This window comes from Mobula hypostoma, chromosome 2, assembly GCF_963921235.1.
Source record: "Mobula hypostoma chromosome 2, sMobHyp1.1, whole genome shotgun sequence".
Lineage (NCBI taxonomy): Eukaryota > Metazoa > Chordata > Chondrichthyes > Myliobatiformes > Myliobatidae > Mobula > Mobula hypostoma.
Window position 1 is genome coordinate 135,133,306 of NC_086098.1, and position 23,558 is coordinate 135,156,863.

A 23,558-nucleotide genomic window follows, 5' to 3' on the forward strand; every position below is an offset into this window, starting at 1 on the left:
GAACTTGTAGTAATACTGTTGACAATAAGCTGCAAAGAGTTTCACGTATTAATATTAACATTTCAGAATGCATTGACACTTAATCAAAGCAATGTGATAGCCTTTCTGTGCCATTAATGTCTCACTGGTAAATAGATGTGACTCTTTGATATCTTTTGGTACATCTACAGATGGGTGATTATTATCCTGCTATTCTGTGAGTTTGGTCATAGCATTTTTAGCACTGATTAGAGCAGGAAAAACAGCATTCATATCTTCTCTAAATTTTGGATCAGAACGGATTCTATATAGTGCGTAGGATCAGCAATCAAGCTTGTACCATGCACAAACTGTGAAACAAATAACACAGCATGTGGGAAATGGATAAATGAGTACATTATTTGGGTTAGATATTGTGTTACATAATGCAAAGATTATGACTCAAAATAAATTCATTTCACCTAACATATAATTAATTGCTAAATACCATCAGCTGTTTTGAGCATGTAATGTACCTGCATAGATTTTTTGGATCCGGTTTTTCCATGTGTATGCATAGTAATAGAAACAAGATGTGGTGCATGTCCTGACCATCTTTCACCATCCCATAATTCCTGATTTTTTCCCCCAATCTGTTGATAGTTTTCCTCTCTTCCCACCACTGCCTCAGTGTCTGATCCTTACCACCTCATATTGCTCCTTTTTTCCACACCACCTTCCTCCGACCTCAAGTTGCTGTTGAGCTGATTTCCTTTGTAGGAATGGCTGTAGTAAAAATGTTCTTTGTTTATATAAAGAGGGCAAGACCTGTTCCATGCTGCAGTTTTTGTGCAAGGTTATAGTTCCACTGCTGGTGTAGCCTCCCACAAAAATAGCACAGGCTTCATAAGTAGCATCCGTCCTTGTAACTTGGCAGGCATCTTTCCAGTACTTTGCTTACTAATTTCATTTGGTGCATTTCTGGCCAGTACATAGATATTTTTTTTACATTATTTCATTTATGGTAAATTACTATGTTCAGATTCAAATTGCACTTGACCAAACGTAGTTTTATTTTAATTTGTACAAACACAAACTGCATTATAGGTATATAGCAAACAGAGTCAGGGAACACTGGATAATATTGAAGATGATGAGGAAAGTGAAGATGAAGACGAAGAGGATGAAGAGGATGAAGACGATGAAGATGATGATGAGGAGGAAGACGAAGTTAAAAGACAATACATGAAAAGAAAAGTACATGAAGTGCAGAGGTATCATACATAATATTGTACTGTACCAGATTGTTCACTTCCTTCCTTTAAACATATGATATTTTGCGTTTGGACTGCTATAATAAACTGAAAGATAGCTATGGGAAATGAAAAGAAATAGATGAGAAGGGAAGGTGATCACATATCGTAGAGCAGGGGATCCTAACCTGGGGCCCACAAACCCCTTGGTTAATGGTAAGCGTCTATGGCGTAAAAAAGTTTGGGAACCCCTGTTGTCGAGTGTGGAAAAACTGTACAGAAAGATTTAAACAATTTTTGTGCTTTAACTGTGATATAAAATGACTCAGTGAAAGTATCTTGCAAAGTAAAATTGGTTAAGATTAAGGGAGGCCATTTCTGTGGAAGGAAACAACTTGGGTTTTGTAGAAACAAGAGATTCTGCAGATGCTGGAAATCTTGAGTAATGCCCAACCTGTTGGGTTCCTCCAGCACTTTTTTTTAGACAGTGGAAGATTCTGTACATCATCAGATAGAGCACAGTTTGAACACTACAGCTTTTCCTACATTTCCTCAAACTAGCCTCAGAGGTTTGCTTGAACATTTGGATGATAGTCTATTTCTCAAAACAACAAGTCTTTGTAGTCTCTGTGAATGTGCTCCCATTAATGATAATTTGTGCTTTATTCTGTTGCTTTGAGGCCTTATAAACAGATTAAAGTTGACAAAACAGATTTTACTATAAATGGAATGGCCCATAGGTGCATTGATATACAGAGGGATCGTAGGGTGTATATAGCTCATAGCTCCAGGGAGGTCCATAACTTGACAGTGTCAACACAAGTAGGGTGGTAAAGAAGGCTTGTTATATACATGCTTTCATTAGTTAAGACGTTGCATATAAAAGAAGGGAGGTCATTTTGCAGGTTCAGCCACATTTTGTGTATTTGTGCACTTCTAGTTGCTAATTTACAGGAAAAATGTGGAGATTTTGTAGAGGGTAGGGCTTTGCAGAGTTGATGTTTTGGGTTGAGGACCTTCATCTGGACCGTAAAGAATAGGGGAGACAGCTAGCATATCACCTGCTAGCTCTTACTCCACCTTTTTATATGGTTGTCTCCACCCTTTCCAGGAGGGATAGGTGTCTTGATGTGAAAGAAGGATCTCAACACAAACATTGACATCTTTTTCCCTCCATAGATGCTGCTTGACATACCGAATTCCTCCCATGCTTTTTGTGTTGTTCCAGATTCAAACATCTGCAGTCTCTTCTGTGCTCATTAGGTTCTGGTTTTCATCTTCGGCAGAGGAGTAGAATTTCCTGAAGAAACAATCCTCTGCAGAAAAGCTGAATGAGAGGAGACTTCAATTTTGCATGAACTATACTCCTTTAATTTGTCCAAGAAATGAGTTCCTGGAGTTGTTGATTTTCAAAAATAGTGTTGACAAAGATCAATGTTTTTTAGTAATGTCCCAGCCTTGTATATCTGCCTGAATTGCTCTGTTTTTAGAGTTGAAGGTCACACTAGTTCTACGCTCACCCTCTGCAACACAAATACATATGCCACAATTTGTAGAATATGGCTGCATATACAATGACATAGATGTTCTTTATGTAATGGAAGGGAAATTCCATTTCATTTTAAAGAGGGACAGAGCCAGGCAAATATTCCTAAACTGCTGGGTTCTCAGATTAAGTAAGTCTGCACTCTGTTTTGCTCTCTGTGTTCAACACAGTTCCTTAAGTTGTCATAGCCAGGGTGGTGGGGTGGGGGGGAACAGTGGAGATAAGCTCCCATACCTATTAAATGCTCCCAGTGGTGTGCATCTCAAATAGCCTCTGACAACCAAGTCCAACTTCTGGCTTCCACATGTGGCTTAGCTACTAAGTCCGGTGGAACTGGTTCTTCTGACAGGAGAAGGGGCAAAGGCGGGTTACTTGCATCTTAAAACCAGTCACTTCAGGCAGATGGGGCTTGTCAGCCACGGTTGGCAGCTCATCTAGGAGAAGGAAATCTCTGATCTCAAGCATCCGCTGCCTTGTGGCTACACCCACTCATAGGGAAGGCTTCGGTAGTGAACCCCAAGGAAAAATATGGAGCTGGAGTCCCTACGTTTTGTTAACACTGACTGGCAACTCCTGTGATGCTGCTGGTGCCAAACTGTATCAGTCTCTGCAGATCCTTTGGATTCATCAGCTGTGTGGAAGGGAGCAGCCTGCTGGATGGGCAGCAGCTTCCTCTTCTGTATTGTACTGCCCTGGCTTGTACAATATCCATGGTCGACCCTGACCAACGGAAGTATCAAGGTTCAACACATCAACTGCTCATCAAGTATATTGTGTATTGCTCCCTGTAGATAATGTCTGTCCCTTGACTTTCTGTGCTTAGAAAGTCATGTGATTCATTAATTGCTGGAATGATGGATTTCAATCACCATGCCAAATAAAGGTGATGTTCTCTATTCTTAGCTCATCATTCCAGTCTGATTCTGTTGTTGTGTGGGAGAGTAGGATCACAACCTTTTCAGGCCACAGGATGTAAATTGGAATTTACTCTCTGGGTCCTCAATATTCAAATTATTGTCCAAACTACTCATTGGGCTTCCTACAATACTATCCAGTCAGGATGGTGCACTTTGTTGTAGTCTTCTGCATTCTGCACTATCTGGTATATAAGGCAAAATCTTTGTCTAGTATACAACAAGCAGGAAGAGAAAGAAGGGATACACTCTCTGCTTTCAGTACATGTCTTGTATCCCAGAATCCGCACTTAAGGACCAGATGCCACTTGCTCAGACTTTGTGGTACAGTATTGGGTTGTGATTGTAGCAGGATACCCTTGGATAATCTGTGAGTATCTCCCAAATCTATGACCTCTACCACTAAGACAAACATGGGTAACGTGTGCCTGGGATTATCAAAGCATAATAATTCTTTCATTGTAGTTGAATGGAAATCCTGGAATTCTGTATCTGTTGATCTGTACTGGATGAACTGTAGCAATTCAAGCAGGTGTGGCCATCTTAAGAGCATTTAAGATTGAACAATCAATGCTAGCTCAGTCAATAAAGCCCATATTGTGTAAAAAAAAACGTGAACCAACAATTAAACAACAATGATCTCTAGGCATCTCACTGTATGCACATACTCCTGTGATATATATTAGTTCACAAAACTGTTTCTTCAGACATGGGAGGTGTCTTGATTCAAAAGGAGCTTCTTACAGCTCCGAAGGTAATATATGAATGCAGCTACAAAGACACTGAAGTTGAAGGTGACACGGTAGCATAGTTGTTAACATAATGTACAGCACCAGCTGTAAGATTGTGGTTCAATTCTTGTTGTTTTCTGTAAGGAGTTTGTGCGTTCTCCCTGTGACTCCATGGGTTTCTTCTGGGTGCTCCAGTTTTCTTCCACAATCCAAAAAGACATATGGGTTAGGGTTGGTAAATTGTGGGTATGCCAGACTGGAATTATTGTGACACTTGGCGGCCACCCTCAGCACAGCCTTGGACTGTGTTGGTTGTTGACACAAATGACACATTTCAGTGTGAGTTTCGATGTTTCAATATACATATGACAAATAAAGCTAATCTTTATTTGGAATGTAGGATTGCAATCACCATTAAGCATTCTGAACTTGCATTACAGTCCATCATTGGTATAATGTGGTCACTGGAATAGACAATCAAACTTTCTTTCCTTTCACAAGACTTGATCTTAATAATACGTCTATTAAAGCCTAACACTTGCAGATTCAATTGCAAATTTTCCAGTCATTGGGAGCATCTCTTATACCAATTGCTTCTACCCAAAAGCAAGTTTACGCTCTCCTGTGTCTATGTAGTCATTTCTTTAAGCAATTTCCCAATATGACTTCCATTGGTGGCTGGATCCTCTAATGGCTTCTCATCAGAGATGAAGAAATGGCATTAATTAGTTTAAATTAGTTTCAGCTTGTGTGCAGTCCTCTTAATAGGAAAAATATGGATTTCTTTATATCATAAAAAGTGCAACAATTGCACACTGCTTGCCCTGGGATAAATTCACAGTATTCAGTGTTGTGCCTGTTTAGTGTTTGATTGTGCAGGCTACAGATCTTGATTATTCCCTTGATTGTGCAACACTGGAATGTTCAAGTACCATAATCAGTCAGTAATTACAATGTTTTGATCATCCTCAGTATATTTTGCTGTATGTATAAGTAGGTTTACATGTATTTATAAATTATGTTGCTAAAGATATTAACAGTATTGTTATTTTTACAGTGAAGAATCACAATCACACATGTTAGCTGCCAAAAAGGTTGTTTCAGAGGTAAGCAGATTTTATAATTATTTATTCTTTCCTGGTGTGTAGGCAAACCTCTGCATTGGTGGTTTGTACATGAGCTAAATTTGTTTTACGTAGCAGACATCTTTATATTTTTGGACAAGCACTTAACCAGACAAAACAGTTGAGAATGGAAACTTGTCACTTGTCAGTTGCAGGCGTTTGTCAAGCAATTTATCACAATGCATCTGCTAAGTTCTAATGAATCTAATTATTTTTAATTGTCAGATATCATCACTACTTCTGACCTGAAGGAGGGAAGATTGTATTGAGATAGCTGAAGTTATTTCCCTTGAGTCCCTGCTCAGATAAACACCAGTGACTGTGCTGGGTGTGATTCTACCAGTAAACAATTTGTCCAATGATTTGTATTGGCCTGCTTTAATGAAATTCCTTTGGGCTTCTGTTTGTAAAATGCCTTGATGTCTACACTGAGATTCAGGTCTTTTGTCTTTGTTTGGATCAAAGTTATGTTCAGATCAGTCATTGAGCCATTCCACCAGATTCTAAACTGGGAGTTAATGAACTGATGAATAAGTTGTTAATTGTGGAACTCTGTGCTTATTACCGTTAATGGAGTAGTGGTGCTATACAACACAATTTTGTTTGAATGCTGAGTGTCCTGAGCGTGTAACCTTGACTTCACAAGGGTTGTACATTGGTCAGTAACCAATATTGGGCTGCATAGATACAATAACAATGGATAGATTAGGAAGGTGAAGTGAACAGGCTTTTCTTCTTATTGGTTCTTTCATTTCTTGCAGATAAACTCCCTTAATTTAGAGAAGAGGTGTAAGGTTTACCAGGTACTAAATTAAAGGCTGATTTATACTTGTGTGTCAACTCAACACTGTAACCTATGCAAGTGGCCTACGCGCATTGTAAGCGTTTATACTTGTGCATTGGTGTGTCTGCATCGCTCTGCAATCCGGGCATGTCGCACATGCGCACACACCTGCCCGCACAAGGCATCATGGTCATTGTAGTCTTTCTCGGGGTAAACCAGTTTAAAGCAAGCTTCTTTTCTCGTATAAGCGAAATGTGTCCTCCATAATTTCGGAGGCCTGTAAAGCTTTATGGAAAGCATTGCAGCCAGAGTTCCTTCCCTGCCCTTCAGTCGACCAATGGGAAGCTATTGCAGCGTAGGAGGAAATGCGATGCTACCAAGTGGACCAATCACAGTTGTTGCGGTCTGTGTTGCCGTGACGCGTAGTTACATTTTGGGAGAGGTGCGCGTCCGGCTACGGCGTAGGGATCTGCGTAGGCTCTGTGTAGGGTTCGTGGCAACGCCGTACTTATGGTGTTGAGTTGACGCAAAAGTATAAATCAGCCTTTAGCCTGAACCATTGCTTCACTGGCTAGGGAAGTATTTCTGTGGGTGGAACTTGTTCTGGTACCCCTATGTGATGTTATTCATAGTTTGAAGATGTTGGTTTTATGCAGGACTTCATAAGACATAGGAGCAGAATTAGGCCATTTGGTTCATTAAGTCTGCTCCACATTTAATCATGGCTGATTTGTTATTCCTCTCAACCCCATATTCCTACCTTCTCTCCATAATCTTTGACACCGATACTAATCAAGAACTTATCAACCTCCACTTTAAATATACTTAATGACTTGGTGTCCAAAGCTGTCTGTGACAATGAACTCCACAGATTCACCACTCTCTGGCTAAAGAAATTCCTGCGTTATACAGGGGCATGCTTCTTTTCTGAGGCTGTCTGTTGGCCCTATACTCCTCCACTATTGGAAACATCCTCTCCACCTCCACTCTGTCTAAGCCTTTCAGTGAGATTCCCCCTCATTCTTCTAACTTCAGAATAGGGTAGCACAGTAGCGTAGTGAATAGTATGGCTCTTTACAGTACCAGCAAGCTGGGTTTAGTTCCCGCTGCTGCCTGTAAGGAGTTTGTACGTTCTCCTTGTGACTGCATGGGTTTCCTCTGGGTGTTCCACTTTCCCCCCTCAGTCCAAAAATGTATAGGTTGGTAGGTTAGTTGGACATTATAAATTGTTCTGTGATCAGGCTAGGATTACATCGAGCGATTGCTGCGTGACGCGGCTGGAAAGGCTGCAGGGGCTTATTCTGTGCCGTATCTCAATTTTTAAAAAAAAGAGTATAGATTCAGAGCAATTAAATTTCTTAGATAAGGGACCCAAAAGTGCCCACAGTACTCTCTAAGTGCGGTCTAACTAATGCTTTTCAAAGCATCAGCATTCATTCTTGCTCTGATAATTCTAGTCTTCTTGAAATGAATGCTAACATTGCCTTTGCTTTCCTTGCACTGGCACAATCTGCAAGTTAACCTTTAGAGGGTCCTGCTCAAGGACTCTCAAGTCCCTTTGCACCTCTGATTTCTGAATTTGCTCCCCATTTGGAAAACAGTTTATCTTTATTCCTTTTACCAAAATGCTCTTCTCTGCACTATAGTTCCATCTGCCGCTTCTTTGCCCATTCTCCCAGACTGTCCAAGTCCTTCTGTAGACTTCCCGCTTCCTCAACACTGCTTGCTCCCCCTCCCCACTAATCTTTGTACCATCCATGAACCTGAGCCATCAATTCTGTCATCCAGATCATTAACATATAACATTAAAAGAAGCGGCCCCAACATCGACTCCTGCAGAACACTACGAGTCACAATCAGAAGTGGGCCTCTTTGTTTTCGCTCTTTGCTTCCTGCCAATCAGCCAATTTTCTATCTATGCTAATATCTTTCCTGTAATTGCATCTGCTCTTAGCTTGTTTAGCAACTTCATGTGCAGCACCTTGTCAAAGGCATTCTGATAACGACTGCCTAATTGGTACTTGGCTTAATTCACAAAGCTGACATGAGAAGATTTACTGAAGGTAATTTTAAGTGCTCCGCAGTTCCCAAGGAAATATTGGATTGCATAACGGAACAGAGATTTCAAGAGAATCGAGCAAGGCAGTTAGGACATCATGTGCATCACAGTTCCTGAGGAGACGTTGGATTGTGTAGTGTGAGAGAGAGTTCAAAAGAAGCAAATGGGGGCAGTCAGAACATTCTGCATGCCACAGTTCCCGAGCAGATGTCGGAGTGTGTGTAATTAGACAAATGGCAAAGTCCAATGGAAAGAAGTTATGGGAGCATTTGTTGTTAGGGAGGGGAGTTCAGGCTTTGGCTGTTCTCAGTAACAGGTATACTGCTTTGGATACTGTGGGGGGAAATGACCTTGCAGAGGAAAGTCATGGTGGTCAGGTCTTGGGCACTGAGTTTGGCTCTGCAGCTCAGAAGAGAAGGGAGGAGAAGAAAGAAGTTGTAGTGATGGGAGATTCATTGGTTAGGGGAACAGACAGGAGGTTCTGAAGATGAGAACAAAGATTTCCGGATGGTATGTTGTCCTCTGGGTGCCAGGGTCAGGGAAATCTCAGATCGAGTCCAGCATTCTTAAGTGGGAAGATGATCAGCCAGAGGTTGTGGTCCACGTTGGTACAGGGTAGGAAGGGTGATGTGGTCCTGCAGAGTGAATTAAAGGGCAAGACCTCCAGGGTTCTGATCTTAAGATTGCTACCCATGCCATGTGTAGTGAGGCCAGAAATTGGAAGATCATACAGTTTAACATGTGGCTAAGCAGGTAGTTCAGGAGGGAGGTCATAAGATTTTTGGATCATTGGGCTCTCTTCCAGGGAAGGTGTGACTTGTACAGAAGGGATGGCTTGCATCTGAACAGTGGGAGAACTAATATCCTTGAGGGAAGGTTTGCCAGTGCTGCATGGGGTGTTTAAACTGGAGTTGCAAGGAGTTGGGAACAAGATGCCAGAGTAGATAGTGGGATTGGAACTGGAGAGAATGAGCAATTTCAAGTTCTTGGGTGTCAATATCTCTGAGGACCTAACCTGGATGCAACATACTGATGCAGTTATAAAGAAAGCAAGACAGTACCTATATTTCATTAGGAGTTTGAGGAGATTTGTTTGTCAACTAAAACACTTGAAAACTTCTACAATTGTACCATGGGGTGCTTTCTGATTGGCTGTATCACCATCTGGTATGGGAGGTGCTATTGCACAAGATTAAAGTAAGTTGCAGAAACCTGTAAAATTAGTCAGCTCCATCATGGGTGCAAGCCTCTGTAGTATGCAAGACATCTTCGAGGAATGGTGCCTTAGGAAGGTGGCATCCATCATTAAGGATCCTCCCCTCCCAGGACATGCCTTCTTCACACTGTTGCTGTTGGGAAGGAGGTACAAACGCCTGAAGACACACACTCAAGTGATTCAGAAACAGCTTCTTCTCCTCTGCCAGCCAGTTTCTAAATGAACTTTGAACTCATGAACACTACCTCACTACTTCTTTATTTCTGTTTTTTTGCACTACCTATTTTAACTATTTAATAGGCACATATAGACTTCATGTAATTCAGTTTTAAGAAAATTATTTATCATGTATTTCATTGTACTGCTGTCCTAAAGTTAACAAACTTTGCTTGGTGCAGGGTAGGTCATGTCGAAGAAATCTAATAGAGTTTTGGAGGAAGTATCCAGGAAAGTTGATGAAGGGAAGACCGTGGGTCTACGTGGATTTTAGCAAGGCCTTTGACAATGTCCCACATGGGGGCTGGTCGAGAAGATTCAGTTGCTTGGCATTTAGGATGAGGATGTAAATTGGGTATGATATTGGCTTTGTGGGAGAAGCCAGATATGGTTGCTAGTATATGGTTGTTTCTCTGACTGAAAGCCTGTGATTAATGATGTACTATGGTGATCAGTGCTAGGCCCATTGATGCTTGTTATTTTGTATTAACGATCTGGATGATAATGTGGTAAACTGGATCAGCAAATTTGAGGGTGACCCAAGATTGGGAGTGTACTGGACAGTGAGGAAGGCTATCAAAACTTACATTGGGATCTGGATCAGCTGGAAAAATGGGCTGAAAATGGCAGATGAAACTTAATGTAGACAAGTGTAAGTTGTTGCATTTTGGGAGGACAAACCAGGGTAAGTCTTGTGTGATGAGTGGTAGGGCACTGATGAGTGCAGAAGAAGAGCGGGATCTGGGCATATAGATTTATGCTACCTGAAAGTGGTATCACAGGTGGACAGGGTTGTAAAGAAAGCTTTTGGCACATTCACCTTCATAAATCAAAGTATTTACTGCAGGAGTTGGGATGTTATGTTGAAATTGTAAAAGTGAGGCCTAATTTGGAGTATTGTGCACAGTTTTGGTCACCTCCCTGCAGGAAAGATGTGAAGTTCAAGTTTATTGTCATCTGACTAAATGTATATACAACCAAATGAAGCAATGTTCTTCCAGACCTTGGTGCACCCACAAATTTTGTTTACTGTCCCTACTCTTCTTCTCTTTCGTGACCTGGTGAATTTTCCAATTTCTTTTCCAAGTAACCTTTACTCTGTGTTTAAACTCTGATACTAAATGGGATTTGATAGCTGTATGTTGGTTTAATTGCTGTTATGGCTAGTATTTCCAGCAGGGGGAGCTAATGGTGCACTAGAACCAGAAATGCACTTCAAATGCCTTAATCAGTTTGAGGGAGCAACTGAATGGGTAGCTACAAAATGAGAGAATAACATGATAAGAAAGGAAATTAATTTGGTTCACCACAGTTAAATTAAGGACACTTTTTAGAAATTTACTCCTACATTTCTAATCTTGTGTTCTCGCTGGATATTAGATATATACTTTAAAGAGTTGTATTTATATAGCAGTTGTGTCCCCTGTGGTCACTGCAGAAAATGTTGTCACCAATTTGCACACAGTGAGCTGCCACCAGGAACAATCTGATAATGTGCAATTTATCATTTTAAATACATTAATATATATTTTTAATATAAATATATTTTGTAATATGTGAATGATCCCACCCACAATGCTCCTGGACTGTTTGTCCCACTCCCATCAGGGAAGAGGCCACATAGCATCGATGCCAGGACCACCAGCCTCAAAAACCAGTTACTTTCCTCAAGCAGTAAGGCTGATCAACACCTCCAGCTACTAACCCACCCCTTTACACCCCCCACCACAGTAATTTATCATTTCCTGTCAGGCACCTTATGTATAAACTCTCCTGTGTCTAGCATCACTTTATAGACATACAATAAATTTATGTATATAAGCTATCTTATGTATTTCTATTTCTTGTTTTTGTTATATTATTGTGTTCTTTAGCTTGTGTTTTTTATTGGATCTGGAGTAACAGTTATTTCATTCTCCTTTTCACTTGTGTACTGGAAAAGATGCTAAACAATCTTAAACAAATACTGGGCAGTGTTTGCTCTGTTTTGATAAGGTTTTGTGGGTATGTTTTGCATCCACATTAAAGTGCTGATGCTCTCAGTTTAATGCCTTAGCTGAAAGAAGGTGCTTTCAACTGATCAGCAGTCCCTTGCCACAGTATCAGCCTAGAATTTCTCCTGAAGTCTCAAGTTGGGCTGGAACTCAGACTTGATCACACGCTAGGATGCTGAGTCACGGTTGACACTGTTAGACTTGGGACATTTCCTACCACAATAATGCAATTTGCTACGATGTAAGTGTTTATTAATTATGATTAAGCAGGACAGGCATAGAAGTTAGCACTCATATGAATATGATTTTTTTTAATGCTGAAATTTTAGAAAAATTTCTACCTGATCTGTGTAATTGTGCTTTTTGGTTTAAATATAATACAAATTCACTAACAGTATATTAGTCACTAATTTATTGAGAAACTGATAATTTACTTGGGTGGACTATGTATGTTCGTTGATAATTTATAGCTTAATGAATTGGCATATTTTCCCATATTTATAGTGCCATACAAATTTTACATGTTCTAGTAGTACTTAGGGTCTTGTATTATTAAATATGACATATCTTTCGGAAGAGGTATTAAACTCAGTTCCTGCTTACTGGAACAATAACTCTGTTGAAATAAGCAGAGTCACTTCTGTCACCCCATTCAATCATTCATTATAGCTTGTATCTAACAACTTTAATTTTGAATCTTTTATTTAATCAGATTACTGCTGTTGATATGTTAGCGGAAAAGGGAGCCATTCCAGAAGGTTTCAGAGCATCTACTCTTTCACAGCTGCTAACAGAAGGTAATCTTGTTTGAAATTAACTATTCATAGTACTTAAATATTAACTAATTCATTAACTTCAAACTACTTAATGTTTGTTTTTAAATGAATTCTAATGTGAACTCATGGTTTTGTGACGAGAGTGCAGTAGTAATTCCAACTTTACAATGAGATATGGATGGTATTGTTTGAGGAGGTTTAGAATTATTGTGCGAAACTTCTTGGGGAATAGCGGAGTATTAGTATACAAAGCCTTAGAACTCCAGAATGTGTCCCTTCATTAGATACTGAGAAAGCTTTTGACAGAGTTGAATGGCCATATTTATTTAGTGTCCTTGAGAAGTTTAATTTTAGTTCGATATTTATATCTTGGATTAAATTGATATATCATACCCCTGGTAGCTTCGGTTTTTACTAATAATCAAAGATCTCCCTTTTTTCAGTTATTTCGTGGTACTAGGCAGGGATGTCCTCTTAGTCCATTATTATTTGATATTGCTCTAGAACCTTTAGCAATTGCTATTCGAGATTCACCTAATATTCTTGGTATTACCCGTGGGAATGAGATACATAAATTATCACTATATGTAGACGATTTGCTATTATATATTTACAATCCTGAGAAATCCATTCCTGCAGTTTTATCCTTCTTGGCTCAGTTTAGTAATTTTTCTGGTTATAAATTGAACTTCAATAAGAGTGAACTTTTTCCGTTAAATATGCAGGTTCCAATTTATGGATGTTTACCATTTAGATTGGTTACCGACTGTTTTACTTATTTAGGGGTTAAAATTACTAAAAAGCACAAGGATTTATTTAAGGCTAATTTGTTTTACCTTTAACTGATCGGATTAAACATCTGTTTACTAAATGGTCACCAATGTCTTTGTCATTGACTGGTCAGATCAAAGCTATCAAGGTGATTATTTTAGATAAATTCTTATATTTATTTCAAGCGGTGCCAATTCTTATTCTGAAATGCTTTTTTGATAACGTTAATTCTAAAATTTCATATATATGGCAGAATAAAAATCCTAGGTTAGGTAAAAGATATTTACAGAAGTCTAAAAGGGAGGGTGGTCTGGCATTGCTGAACTTTAGATTTTACTATTGGGCAATTAATATTCGATATTTAAAATTTTGGACATGGGACTTGGACATAATTTCAAGTCCACATTGGGTAAATCTTGAACGTAAATCTGTACAAGGGTTTTTACTGGGTTCTATTTTAGGGACTTTGCTTCCCTTTGCTCTTTCTAAATTGCATAAACAAATGGATAATCCAATAGTTAAATATACTTTATGAATATGGTTTCAATTTCGAAAATTTTTTGGGTTGCATCAATTTATTCTAGCAAGCCCTATTATATCTATTTTTTTTTCAACCCTATATTATGGATCAAGCCTATTTGGTTTGGAAAACCAAAGGTATAGTATGATTTTGTGATCTATTTTTGGATAATTGTTTCATGTCCTTTTATCAATTATCTAATAAATATAATTTGCCTAGATCCCATTTCTTTAGATATTTACAGATTAGAAACTTTTTAAATACTGTTCTTCCTAGCTTTCTGAATCTGTATCCAACGGATATTTTGGAAAAAATTTTAGATTTAAATCCTTTTCAAAAAGGTGTAATAGCAACTAGTTATAATACAATTATGAAAATACGTCCAGACTTATCTAATAGAATTAAGAATGATTGGGAAAGGGAACTTAAGCTTACTTTACCTATAGAAAAATGGGAAAAAATTCTTCAATTAGTTAATTCTTCCTCTATATGTGCTAAACATGCGCTGATACTGTTTAAGGTAGTACATAGGGCCCATATGTCTAAAGATAAACTAGCTCGTTGTTACTCTCATATAAATCCTGTATGTGATAGGTGTCACTCTAAGATAGCTTCTTTAACTCATATGTTTTGGTCATGTCCTCTTTTGAAAAAATATTGGAAAGATATCTTTGATATAATTTCAACTGTTCTGAGTATTGATTTACAACCTCACCCTATTTCTGCAATTTTTGGTCTACCAATGATAGAACAAAATCATTTAACCTCTTCAGCCTGTCGGATGATTGCATTTGTTACATAATGGCTAGAAGATCCATTTTGCTGAATTGGAAAGAAATTAATCTTCCCACTACATTTCATTGGTTCTCTCAAACTATGTTGTGTTTAAATTTAGAAAAAATTTGAAGTGTCATTCATGATCCTTCTATTAAATTCAAAAAGACTTGGAGGCCATTTATTCAACACTTCCATACGATGTAATTTGACCTTCTCCAAACCTATTCTATTACTCTTAAATATGTGGAGAGAGGGGCAGAGTTAATGACACCAATGGTCCTATCTGAAGTAACACAACAGCCCATTTTTTTTCTTTTCTTTAGTTTAGTTGAGTAGTATTGTTTAGATTGTGTTTTTTAAATTGGGGTATTTTGTTTTTTTTTCTTTTTCCATGTTACTTTTGCATTTTTCTCTTATATTAGTATTCTGTAAGATTTTGGGAGGTTTAATATCTGTGTGTTAACTGAGTTTATATTTATATATGCTAATTATTAACAATGTATTCCCAATAGCTTTGTATTAATACTATGTTATGTTTAACATTTTGATATTAATAAAAAGATTGGAAAAGAAAAAAAGAGAAGTATACAAAGCCTCATTATGTATTTTATCCCATAGGAAACAAATTCCACATGAGTTACTTTCTGCAGCCTACATTGACACAATCCAAATTGTACTTTAAAGACCTTCATTGGGACCAATCACATGGTGGTGTGAGTATATTTAAGTTATCATTCATTTGTAGACCCTGACTCGAAATTCAAGTTACAACGCCTGGAAAGAATATTTGGTTATTGACAAATAAATGGTACTCTTACAAGTACCTACCCTCCTCCAATATAATTTTAAACACATATCCAATTTAGTCTTGAGCTCTAATAGATTTAGCTCTGTTTATTTAACTACAAACAGTATACAGTTGCCATGCAGAATTATTTGTCTAATACAGAGTACTAATGGAAGATGTAGTTGCAATTAGACAAATCTTAGGGATTTGTTTCATGAGTCCTCTGTTTGGTGGCTTTTTTTTTAAAGTGCCTGTGGATGTTCAATAAACTGGGATTAGCTGAAGCCCTTATGATATTTTTACCCTGCGTTCAGCTGGAATTATGCTTAACTCTGATGCAATGTCACAAGGATATCATATACTTTGTTGAAGTTTGGTAATCAAGTATTAATATTTGATTTTTATTTCATTCTTCATCTGCATTTCATGAGAACAAGTCAAGACTGTAAAGGATTATGTTCCTCTCTTCACAAATCCTACCTGAACTGCTGAGTATAGCCCTAAATGTTCTTGCTTTAAATTTCTGGCATCTGCTTTAGTGTTGGGTAGGTAAATGAGCATTAACATTAAATGTCTGTATGAGATTCTCACTTCATTTGACCTTGACAGGTCCGCCCAAAGAAGACGCACATAGAACTATTGTTTACGCTGTGGAGCTGTAAAATGATTCCTTTGCCAGTGTCAGGTGTCCAGGTGCTAAGCAGACATGTTCGCTGCTGTCTCTTCGATGGTTTAAAGGTAAGTCACGTACTGACAAGTACTTCAGTTTGAATAGGGTTTAGAATCAAAAGGGTTGAGGTAGGTACATTAACAACATTTGAAAAACACTTGGATAGGTACATAGATAGGAAAGTTTTAGACCAGGGGTTCCCAACCTTTTTTATGCTATGGGCATTACGCAATTGAGGTTTTGAGCTCCATTTATATTGGCACAATCAAAAATGTAGGTTATGTGAATAGTGATGACATTGGACGTGGGTGTGAAGCCAAGCAAATCTCAGGTATGCTCATGTGAATTTTGTAAATGGCACACTTTTCCTGTCCTTGATTATGTTTATTCTGGATAACATGTTCTATGCTTATAAATAAAAGGGGAAAATCAAAGCTTTGAAAAAACTTCTAAGTTTGGCAGGACCACTGTATGGTGTTGCTGTCTTATCTGAATTGTGGACGGGGCATTGTTTTGCCAATTCACTTGATTTGTTTTATATTGTGCAAGTCCGTTGTGCCATGTAGGGCCTCAGTGATCTGGACCAGAAGGGCTTCATTGACAAGCTCTTCACAGATGTGTAAGGTAATAACAGGGGATTTGCACGTCTCAGTGGCAAACGTGTGCATAGCTTGTCATGCTTAATGAGGAAAGTAAAGTTTTTTTTAGTGTATACTCCATAATTAGTCCTTATTTGATCACATTGTTTCTGTATTTCAGGTTGTCAGTAATATACATACCATCAGAGCAACTTGGCAACCAAAGAATCCCAAAACATGGACCTTTTCTCCAAGAGTAGGTTTACCTTTCCTGACTTGTTTTTAACAGGGGTGTGATGCTGTGAAATGCAGTACGAGTTAATGATAAAGCAGAGACAATCAATTAAAGAATGGGTTGGATTTACTTTTAAAAGAAAAGCAGATTAAAGGTATAGGGGAACAAACTACAATCAAAGTATGTACTGTTGCAAGAAAAGGTTTGCGAACCCTTTGCAATTACTTGATTTTTCAAATTAATTACTCATAAAATGTAGTCTGATCTAAGTCACAATAATAGACAAACACAATCTTCTCAATCTAATAACACGCACAAACAATTGTACTTTTTGTCAATATTGAGTACACCGTTTAAACAATCACAGTCTAAGTTCGAAGAAGTTTGTGAACCTCTGGGATAATGCCTTCTACAAAAGCTATTTGGAGTCAGGTGTTCCAACAATGAGGTGAGGTCGGAGGTGTGGATTGTAGAGGTGTCCTACCCTATAAAAAAGGTACACAAAGTCAGGTTGCTGACAGAGCCTGCTCTTCTCAAGAAAGATCTGTCTATGTGCACCACGCCTCAATCACAACAACTTCCAGAGGACTTTAGAAGAAAAATTGTAGCGATGCATGGAGTTGGAAAAGGCTACAAAAGCATTTCTAAAAACCTGAGTGTTCACAGTAAGAGAAATTGTCTACAAATGGAGGAAATTCAGTACTGTTGCTACTCTCCCTAGGAGTGGGCGCCCTGCAAAGATCACACCAAGTGCACAACGTACAATGCTGAAGGAGATGAAAAAGAACTCCAGGATAGCAGCAAAAGACCTGCAGAAATCTCTAGAACTTATTAAAGTCTCTGTTCATGTGTCCACTATAAGAAAAACACTGAACAAGAATGGTATTCATGGATGGACACCACAGAGGAAACCACTGCTTTCCAAAATAAAAGCATTGCTGCATGACTCAGGTTTACAAAAGACCACCTAGATGTTGCACACTGCTTCTGGGACAATGCTCTGTGGACAGAAGAGACAAATGCTGAACTTTTTGGCAGAAATGCACTTTGCTATTTGGAGGAGAAAGGTTATTGCACACCAACACCAAAACCTTATCCCAACTGTGAAGCATGGTAGGAGTATCATGGTTTGGGGCTGCTTTGCTGCCTCAGGACCTGGACAGCTTGCAATCGTTGAGGCAACAACGAATTCAAAATTGTATCAAGACATTTTACAAGAGAATGTCAAGGTAACTGTCTGTCAACTGATGCTTAATAGACATTGGATACTGCAACAAGATAATGATCCAAAAGACAAGAGTAAATCAACAACAGAGTGGTTTAAAATGAAGAAAATTTGTGTTTTGGAATGGTCAAGTCAGAGTTCAGACCTTAACCCAATTGAGAAGTTGTGGCATGACCTGAAGAGGGCTGTTCATGCAAGGTATCCCAGAAATTTGAGGAACTGTATGGACGAATGGTCTAAAATTTCCCTCGCCGTTCTGCAAGTCTGATCAGCAGCTACAGGAAACGTTTGGTATTGCTGCTAAAGGAGGTTCCACCAGTTATTAAATACAAGGGTTCACATACTTTTTCCAGCCTGGATTGTGAATGATTAAACTCTGTATTCAATAAAGACATGAAAAGTACAATTGTTTGTTATTAGTTTAGGCAGATTGAGTTTTTCAATTATCGTGAGTTAGATGAAGATTAGACCGAATTTTATGAGTAATTAATGCAGAACGTTAGGTAATTGTAAAGAGTTCACAAACTCTTTCTTGCAACTGTATATATCACCATATACTATCTTGACATTCATTTTTGTGCAGGCATTTACAGGAAAATAAAAAATTGCAATAGAATTTATGAAAACTATATATAAACAAAGATTAACGAACAACTAGGCACCATGGTAGTGGCTAGCGTGATGCTGTTATAGCTCGGGGCATCAGAGTTCGGAGTTCAATTCTAGCGTTCTCTGTAAGGAATATATCCTCACTGTGAACATGTGTGTTTGCTCCGGATGCTTCGGTTTCCTCCCACAGTCCAAAGATGTACTGGTTAGTAGGTTAATTGGTCATTGTAAACTTTCCCATGATTGGGCCGGGGTCACATCATAAGTTGCTGGCAGCGCAGCTCGAAGGGCTGGGTGGGTCCATTCCACGCTGTACCTCTAAATAAATAAATAAAATAGATAAAGTTAAGCATAAGATGTTAGGATTACTATATGTGGAGGACAAACACCAGTATGTGGATGAAATGACATTTATGTATTGTTTCTCTGTAAAATTAGTTTCAGCAAATATGAGGAAATAGCTATCTAAGGAATCATTCACTTTCTGAAGTTTATTTCTGAAATAATTTTTGCTGCTTAGCTTGTGAAAATTCCATCATTTGTGGCATAATGAAGGTCAGGAGCTGTTCTGCACTACAGCTATACTGAATGATGTTAATAAAAAGAGAAAGTGATGTGAAGATGCTGTGTTAGGTAGTTACTGTGGAGAGGATAGCAGGGTGAATCTTCCAGGTTCTAATGATCTGCACAGGCACTACTTAATGGAGTATTTCCAATGTTTTCTGGGTTTGTTTCAGCATCTGCTTTATTGTGTATTTGTGTATTTTGAAGTGCATCTTTAGGCTGATATTTCTCATGTTGTGGATGCTGAAGGTATTTGGGGGTGGGGTGGGGGAGTTTGTTGGCATTAAGTAGTGCCAAAAGATCAGCATTTTCCATGACAGCTGTCACTACTCTCTTGAAATGTTTCATTGTGTGATATGGTTTAAATTTTTGATATGCTGCATAATTGAGAATTTTTACTTTTCAAATATTCAGATCCAGTAACAGATATTTTGTATTGAATAAATTTTCACTCAGCTTGATTTCTCAACTGTTATCAGTATTGCAGCATGGAGCCTAATTTCTGAAAGCTATCATATAAATCATTTCAATCAATTATTGCAATGGATAACAGGACAAATATAATTGGGTAATGTTCCCAGAAGTTATGCAAGGATACTCATTATTTATTGATTTTTCTTTATTGGCTTAATTTAGAAAAGAGCTTCAAAGTAAGGTATTGCCAGCATTTTAAGGTTGCTGTTCCAAGGTATTTCACTAGAATATAATCAGATAAAAATACTGAATCAGGGAAGATGATCTTAAAATGTGACCAAAACTTGTTCAAAGAAATGTTTTGACTGTCTTAAGGAAGAGTGTGAAAAAACATGTGGGAAGGAAATTGCCTGTAAATGACTAAAATCTTTCGTATATCAGAAGCTTCCCCCCACCCCAAGTACAGTCAGCCACATGATCCACTATGTTCTTATTCACAATATCCCATGCATGTTCACCATTCCCACAATTTCTATTTGTCTCTTAAATATGTCTTTCAAGTTACCTGAGGAATATCTCTGACAAATCAGCAACTGAATTTGTGAATGTGATTGTATTTCAGTACCTATTCTTGCCACCAAAAACCTAGGTGCACCAGTTGTCTCAAATAGTGATTTAGCTTCTGATAATTAAAAAAAAACTTCTGACACAATTTTTCCTGATGGAGATTGGTGATCTGTATGTGTGGTTATCCTACTTGCTTAGCTTTAGTGTTATGTGGTTATTTGATATTACAAAGAAATACTTATAAATCATAGAATGCAAATAGTGGAAATGAGTTACGGCGATGATGTGAGGTACCAGTTGCTACTTTTCACTGAAGCCAACTCAGTACTTCAAATCAAGAAACAAAACCCAGAAATTATTTCTTTTGTCATTCTTCTAATATTAAAATCCCTGTCAATATCTGATATTTGCAATACCTTTCAGTATAGACCTCAGTAGTGTTTGTAGAAACTACTAGGTTTACTGTATGTTTTCCGTAAACTTCATGAATGTGTTGCAGACCGGGGATAAAAGTATTCACAACTGAAGTTGGGATGTTCATTGTAATTGATAAATATGCAACTTGTATTCTTGAATGCAAATTCTACATAATTTGTGAATAATATGTAGATATCCGTGTCCTGAAGGATGGAAAAAAATTACACAGCATTTGTAAATGTTCCCTTATACAAAATTTTCACAAGAGCCATGTCCATTGATGATTTTTTATGGGAATAATTAGAATATTACATTGTATTGTTGATGATAAGAAGTTGTAATAATCTTATTTAAAGTTACAGTCTGTGTTTCAAGCCTTCATTTTGAGTTAGGCCATCTGTTTTTAACATTTTGCTTGTGGTTCTCCCTTCAAGCTTTTGAATATGAAATGCATTCATATTCAGATTCTTTTTTGTACTATATTCACTATGAAGTTAAAACTTGGTTATATTTCCAAAGTAAATGCAGTGATAGCAGACAACTGTGCTTGTCTCTGATTATAAAGTCTTATCTTTGGACTATAAAGCTTATCTTGTTTAAAGCTGACTGTATAAGCTCGTACATTTGATATCTTTTGTTTTTCCACAGGTATTTTTGATTCATACTCATTGCACCGGAAGAGTTTAATTGATATTTATCTTCTGTGATGTTACAGGTTACAGGTATACTTCCCAGCCTGTTGGATGGTGAATGTTTTGTGAGGTCAAATTTACAGTCTCCTGATATTGGTATTCTCTTTGAAGTGGGCATTTCCTATATTTATAGCGTAAGTTGTCTAATTATAATTTACAAATAATTGCAACTCCAGAGCAATTACTTTACGAAGTAAAAATAAATATTTATTCATTTAAATATGTATTATAAAATGCAGTAGATATCTCCTAAATGAGAAATCTAGATAAATGGAACATTACATCGTAGTACAGGCCCTTTGGCCCAATCTGTTGTGTCGACCTTGTACCCTATCTAAGATCAATCTAGCCCTTCCCTCCCATATAGCCCTCCATTTTATTTTCATCCATCTACCTATCTAATAGTGTTCCTAACATACCACCTCCACCACCACCCCTGCATCCACTTCTCTCTGAGTAAAAAAACTTACTTCTGACATCCCCTGTGTTTTCCTCCAGTAACCATAAAATTATGACCCATGTATTAGCCTTTTCTACCATGGGGAAAGGTCACTGGTTGTCCACTAGGTTATCTTGTATATCTCTATCAAGTCACCTCTCATCCTCCTTCACTCCAAAGAGAAAAACACTAGCTTGTTCAATCTATCCTTGTAAGACTTGCTCTCTGTTCCAGGCAGCATCCTGGTAAATTTGCTCTGCACCCTCTCTAAAGCTTCCATATCCTGCCGAAAATGAGGCAACCAGGGATTTTAATATTTTAACAATATTTTAACCAGGGATTTATAGAACTGCAACATTATTTCACAGCTCTTGAACTCAATCTCTAGATTAATGCAGATCAACACACTATATACATCCAGTGAGGTGGCAAAAATCATCTCCAAAGGTGCAGCAATATTTTCCCAAGCTTCCTGTAGTAACATAAGATATATCCCATCCAGCCCTGGGATCTTAACTATCTTAATGTTTTCAAAAGTTCCAGCACATCCTCTTTCTTAAAATTGATATGTTCTGGCATATCAGCCAGCTTTATGCTGTCCCCACAAATGTCAAGGTATCTCTGATAAATACTGAGGCAAAGGACCTTCCCTACCTCCTCTCACTTCAAGCATGTTTCCTCTTTGATCCTTGATGAGTTTTACCTTCACTCTAGTCATCCTCCTGTTCTTCGCCTTGGAGTTTCCTTAATCCTACTTACCAAGCTCTGCTCGTGCCCCCTTGGGCGCAGCTGGTTCCAACTGTCCATCCATACTTACAGTCTGCCTGTCCTTCCTCTCAGTTGAAATAACAGGAGTTACTTTTTTTCCTTTTGGATTCACTGGGCCTCTACTTCCTTTTGTTTCTTTGGATTGATAAAATACAGTGTAATTATTACTTACTATGGTCACACTTGAATATATCAGCTAAATTAAAATGAAAATTTCTCTCATTCTTATGAAATCTTTTTTACATTTTTAGTCAACTGGTCATCGAGGGGAATTAAGCTGTGGCTGGGTTTTTTTGCCACTCTTTACGGCTGAAGGCACTGCTATTCCCCACAGGTAAAAGAAGTTTTGTTAATTATCAACTCAGAAAACTAAAAGCAAATACCAATCTTGTGCATAATTGTTTTAGCTTTGGTTCCTCAACAATATTCTGCTGTTCAGGTGCTTGAGAACATTTCACATACATGAGCCCCATGCTTCCAAGATATGAAAGATGTCTTATTTCCCCCTAATTCAACGCACTGCCAATGAGCACTGCTACTAGATTTCACTGTTAGAAAGCTGCACAGTCGAATAAAGTCCAATTCTCCAAGTACAGTTACTACATATATTGCAGAGTACCAAATTAGGGAAGATGGTGAACAGAGAATTTAGTACAGTAAGGGATTTGAACAGTAAGAATTAGCTTGAGACAGAAGAGAAAACCACGAGAATGAAGAGCTGGAATAAGAGAGTATGATTAACATCAACACTTAAGAAAAAGCTAAAAAATTATCAAACTGGAAGGCAAGTTGTTGCTTACCTGGTCTCTGAGTGACAGCTGAGTCCTTTTGTATTTAAACAGTTTATTTCTGTTAAGTGAGATAACTTAATAGATGTAGTAATAGCAGGACACTGTAAACCTGTGAAAAACATATTCTATGCCACATGGAAACTGTGTTGAGTAACCACCAATG

The 23,558-nt window shown here is 38.0% G+C and overlaps 1 protein-coding gene across 5 annotated transcripts in view; it reads left to right on the plus strand.

Moving 5' to 3' along the window:
* The window catches only part of nphp1 (nephronophthisis 1), a 93,759-nt gene that overhangs the window by 22,120 nt on the left and 48,081 nt on the right, over positions 1-23,558 (plus strand). For all 5 annotated transcript variants that reach the window (XR_010017033.1, XM_063040712.1, XM_063040713.1 and 2 more), the window contains 8 exons: positions 1,066-1,232; positions 5,460-5,508; positions 12,508-12,592; positions 15,258-15,352; positions 16,036-16,164; positions 16,856-16,930; positions 21,421-21,531; positions 22,856-22,938. Coding sequence is in view for 4 of the 5 variants with exons in the window: in XM_063040712.1 (XP_062896782.1) it covers positions 1,066-1,232; positions 5,460-5,508; positions 12,508-12,592; positions 15,258-15,352; positions 16,036-16,164; positions 16,856-16,930; positions 21,421-21,531; positions 22,856-22,938 (794 nt within the window). In the remaining variant the exon portion in view is untranslated. The remainder of the gene's footprint in view (positions 1-1,065; positions 1,233-5,459; positions 5,509-12,507; positions 12,593-15,257; positions 15,353-16,035; positions 16,165-16,855; positions 16,931-21,420; positions 21,532-22,855; positions 22,939-23,558) is intronic.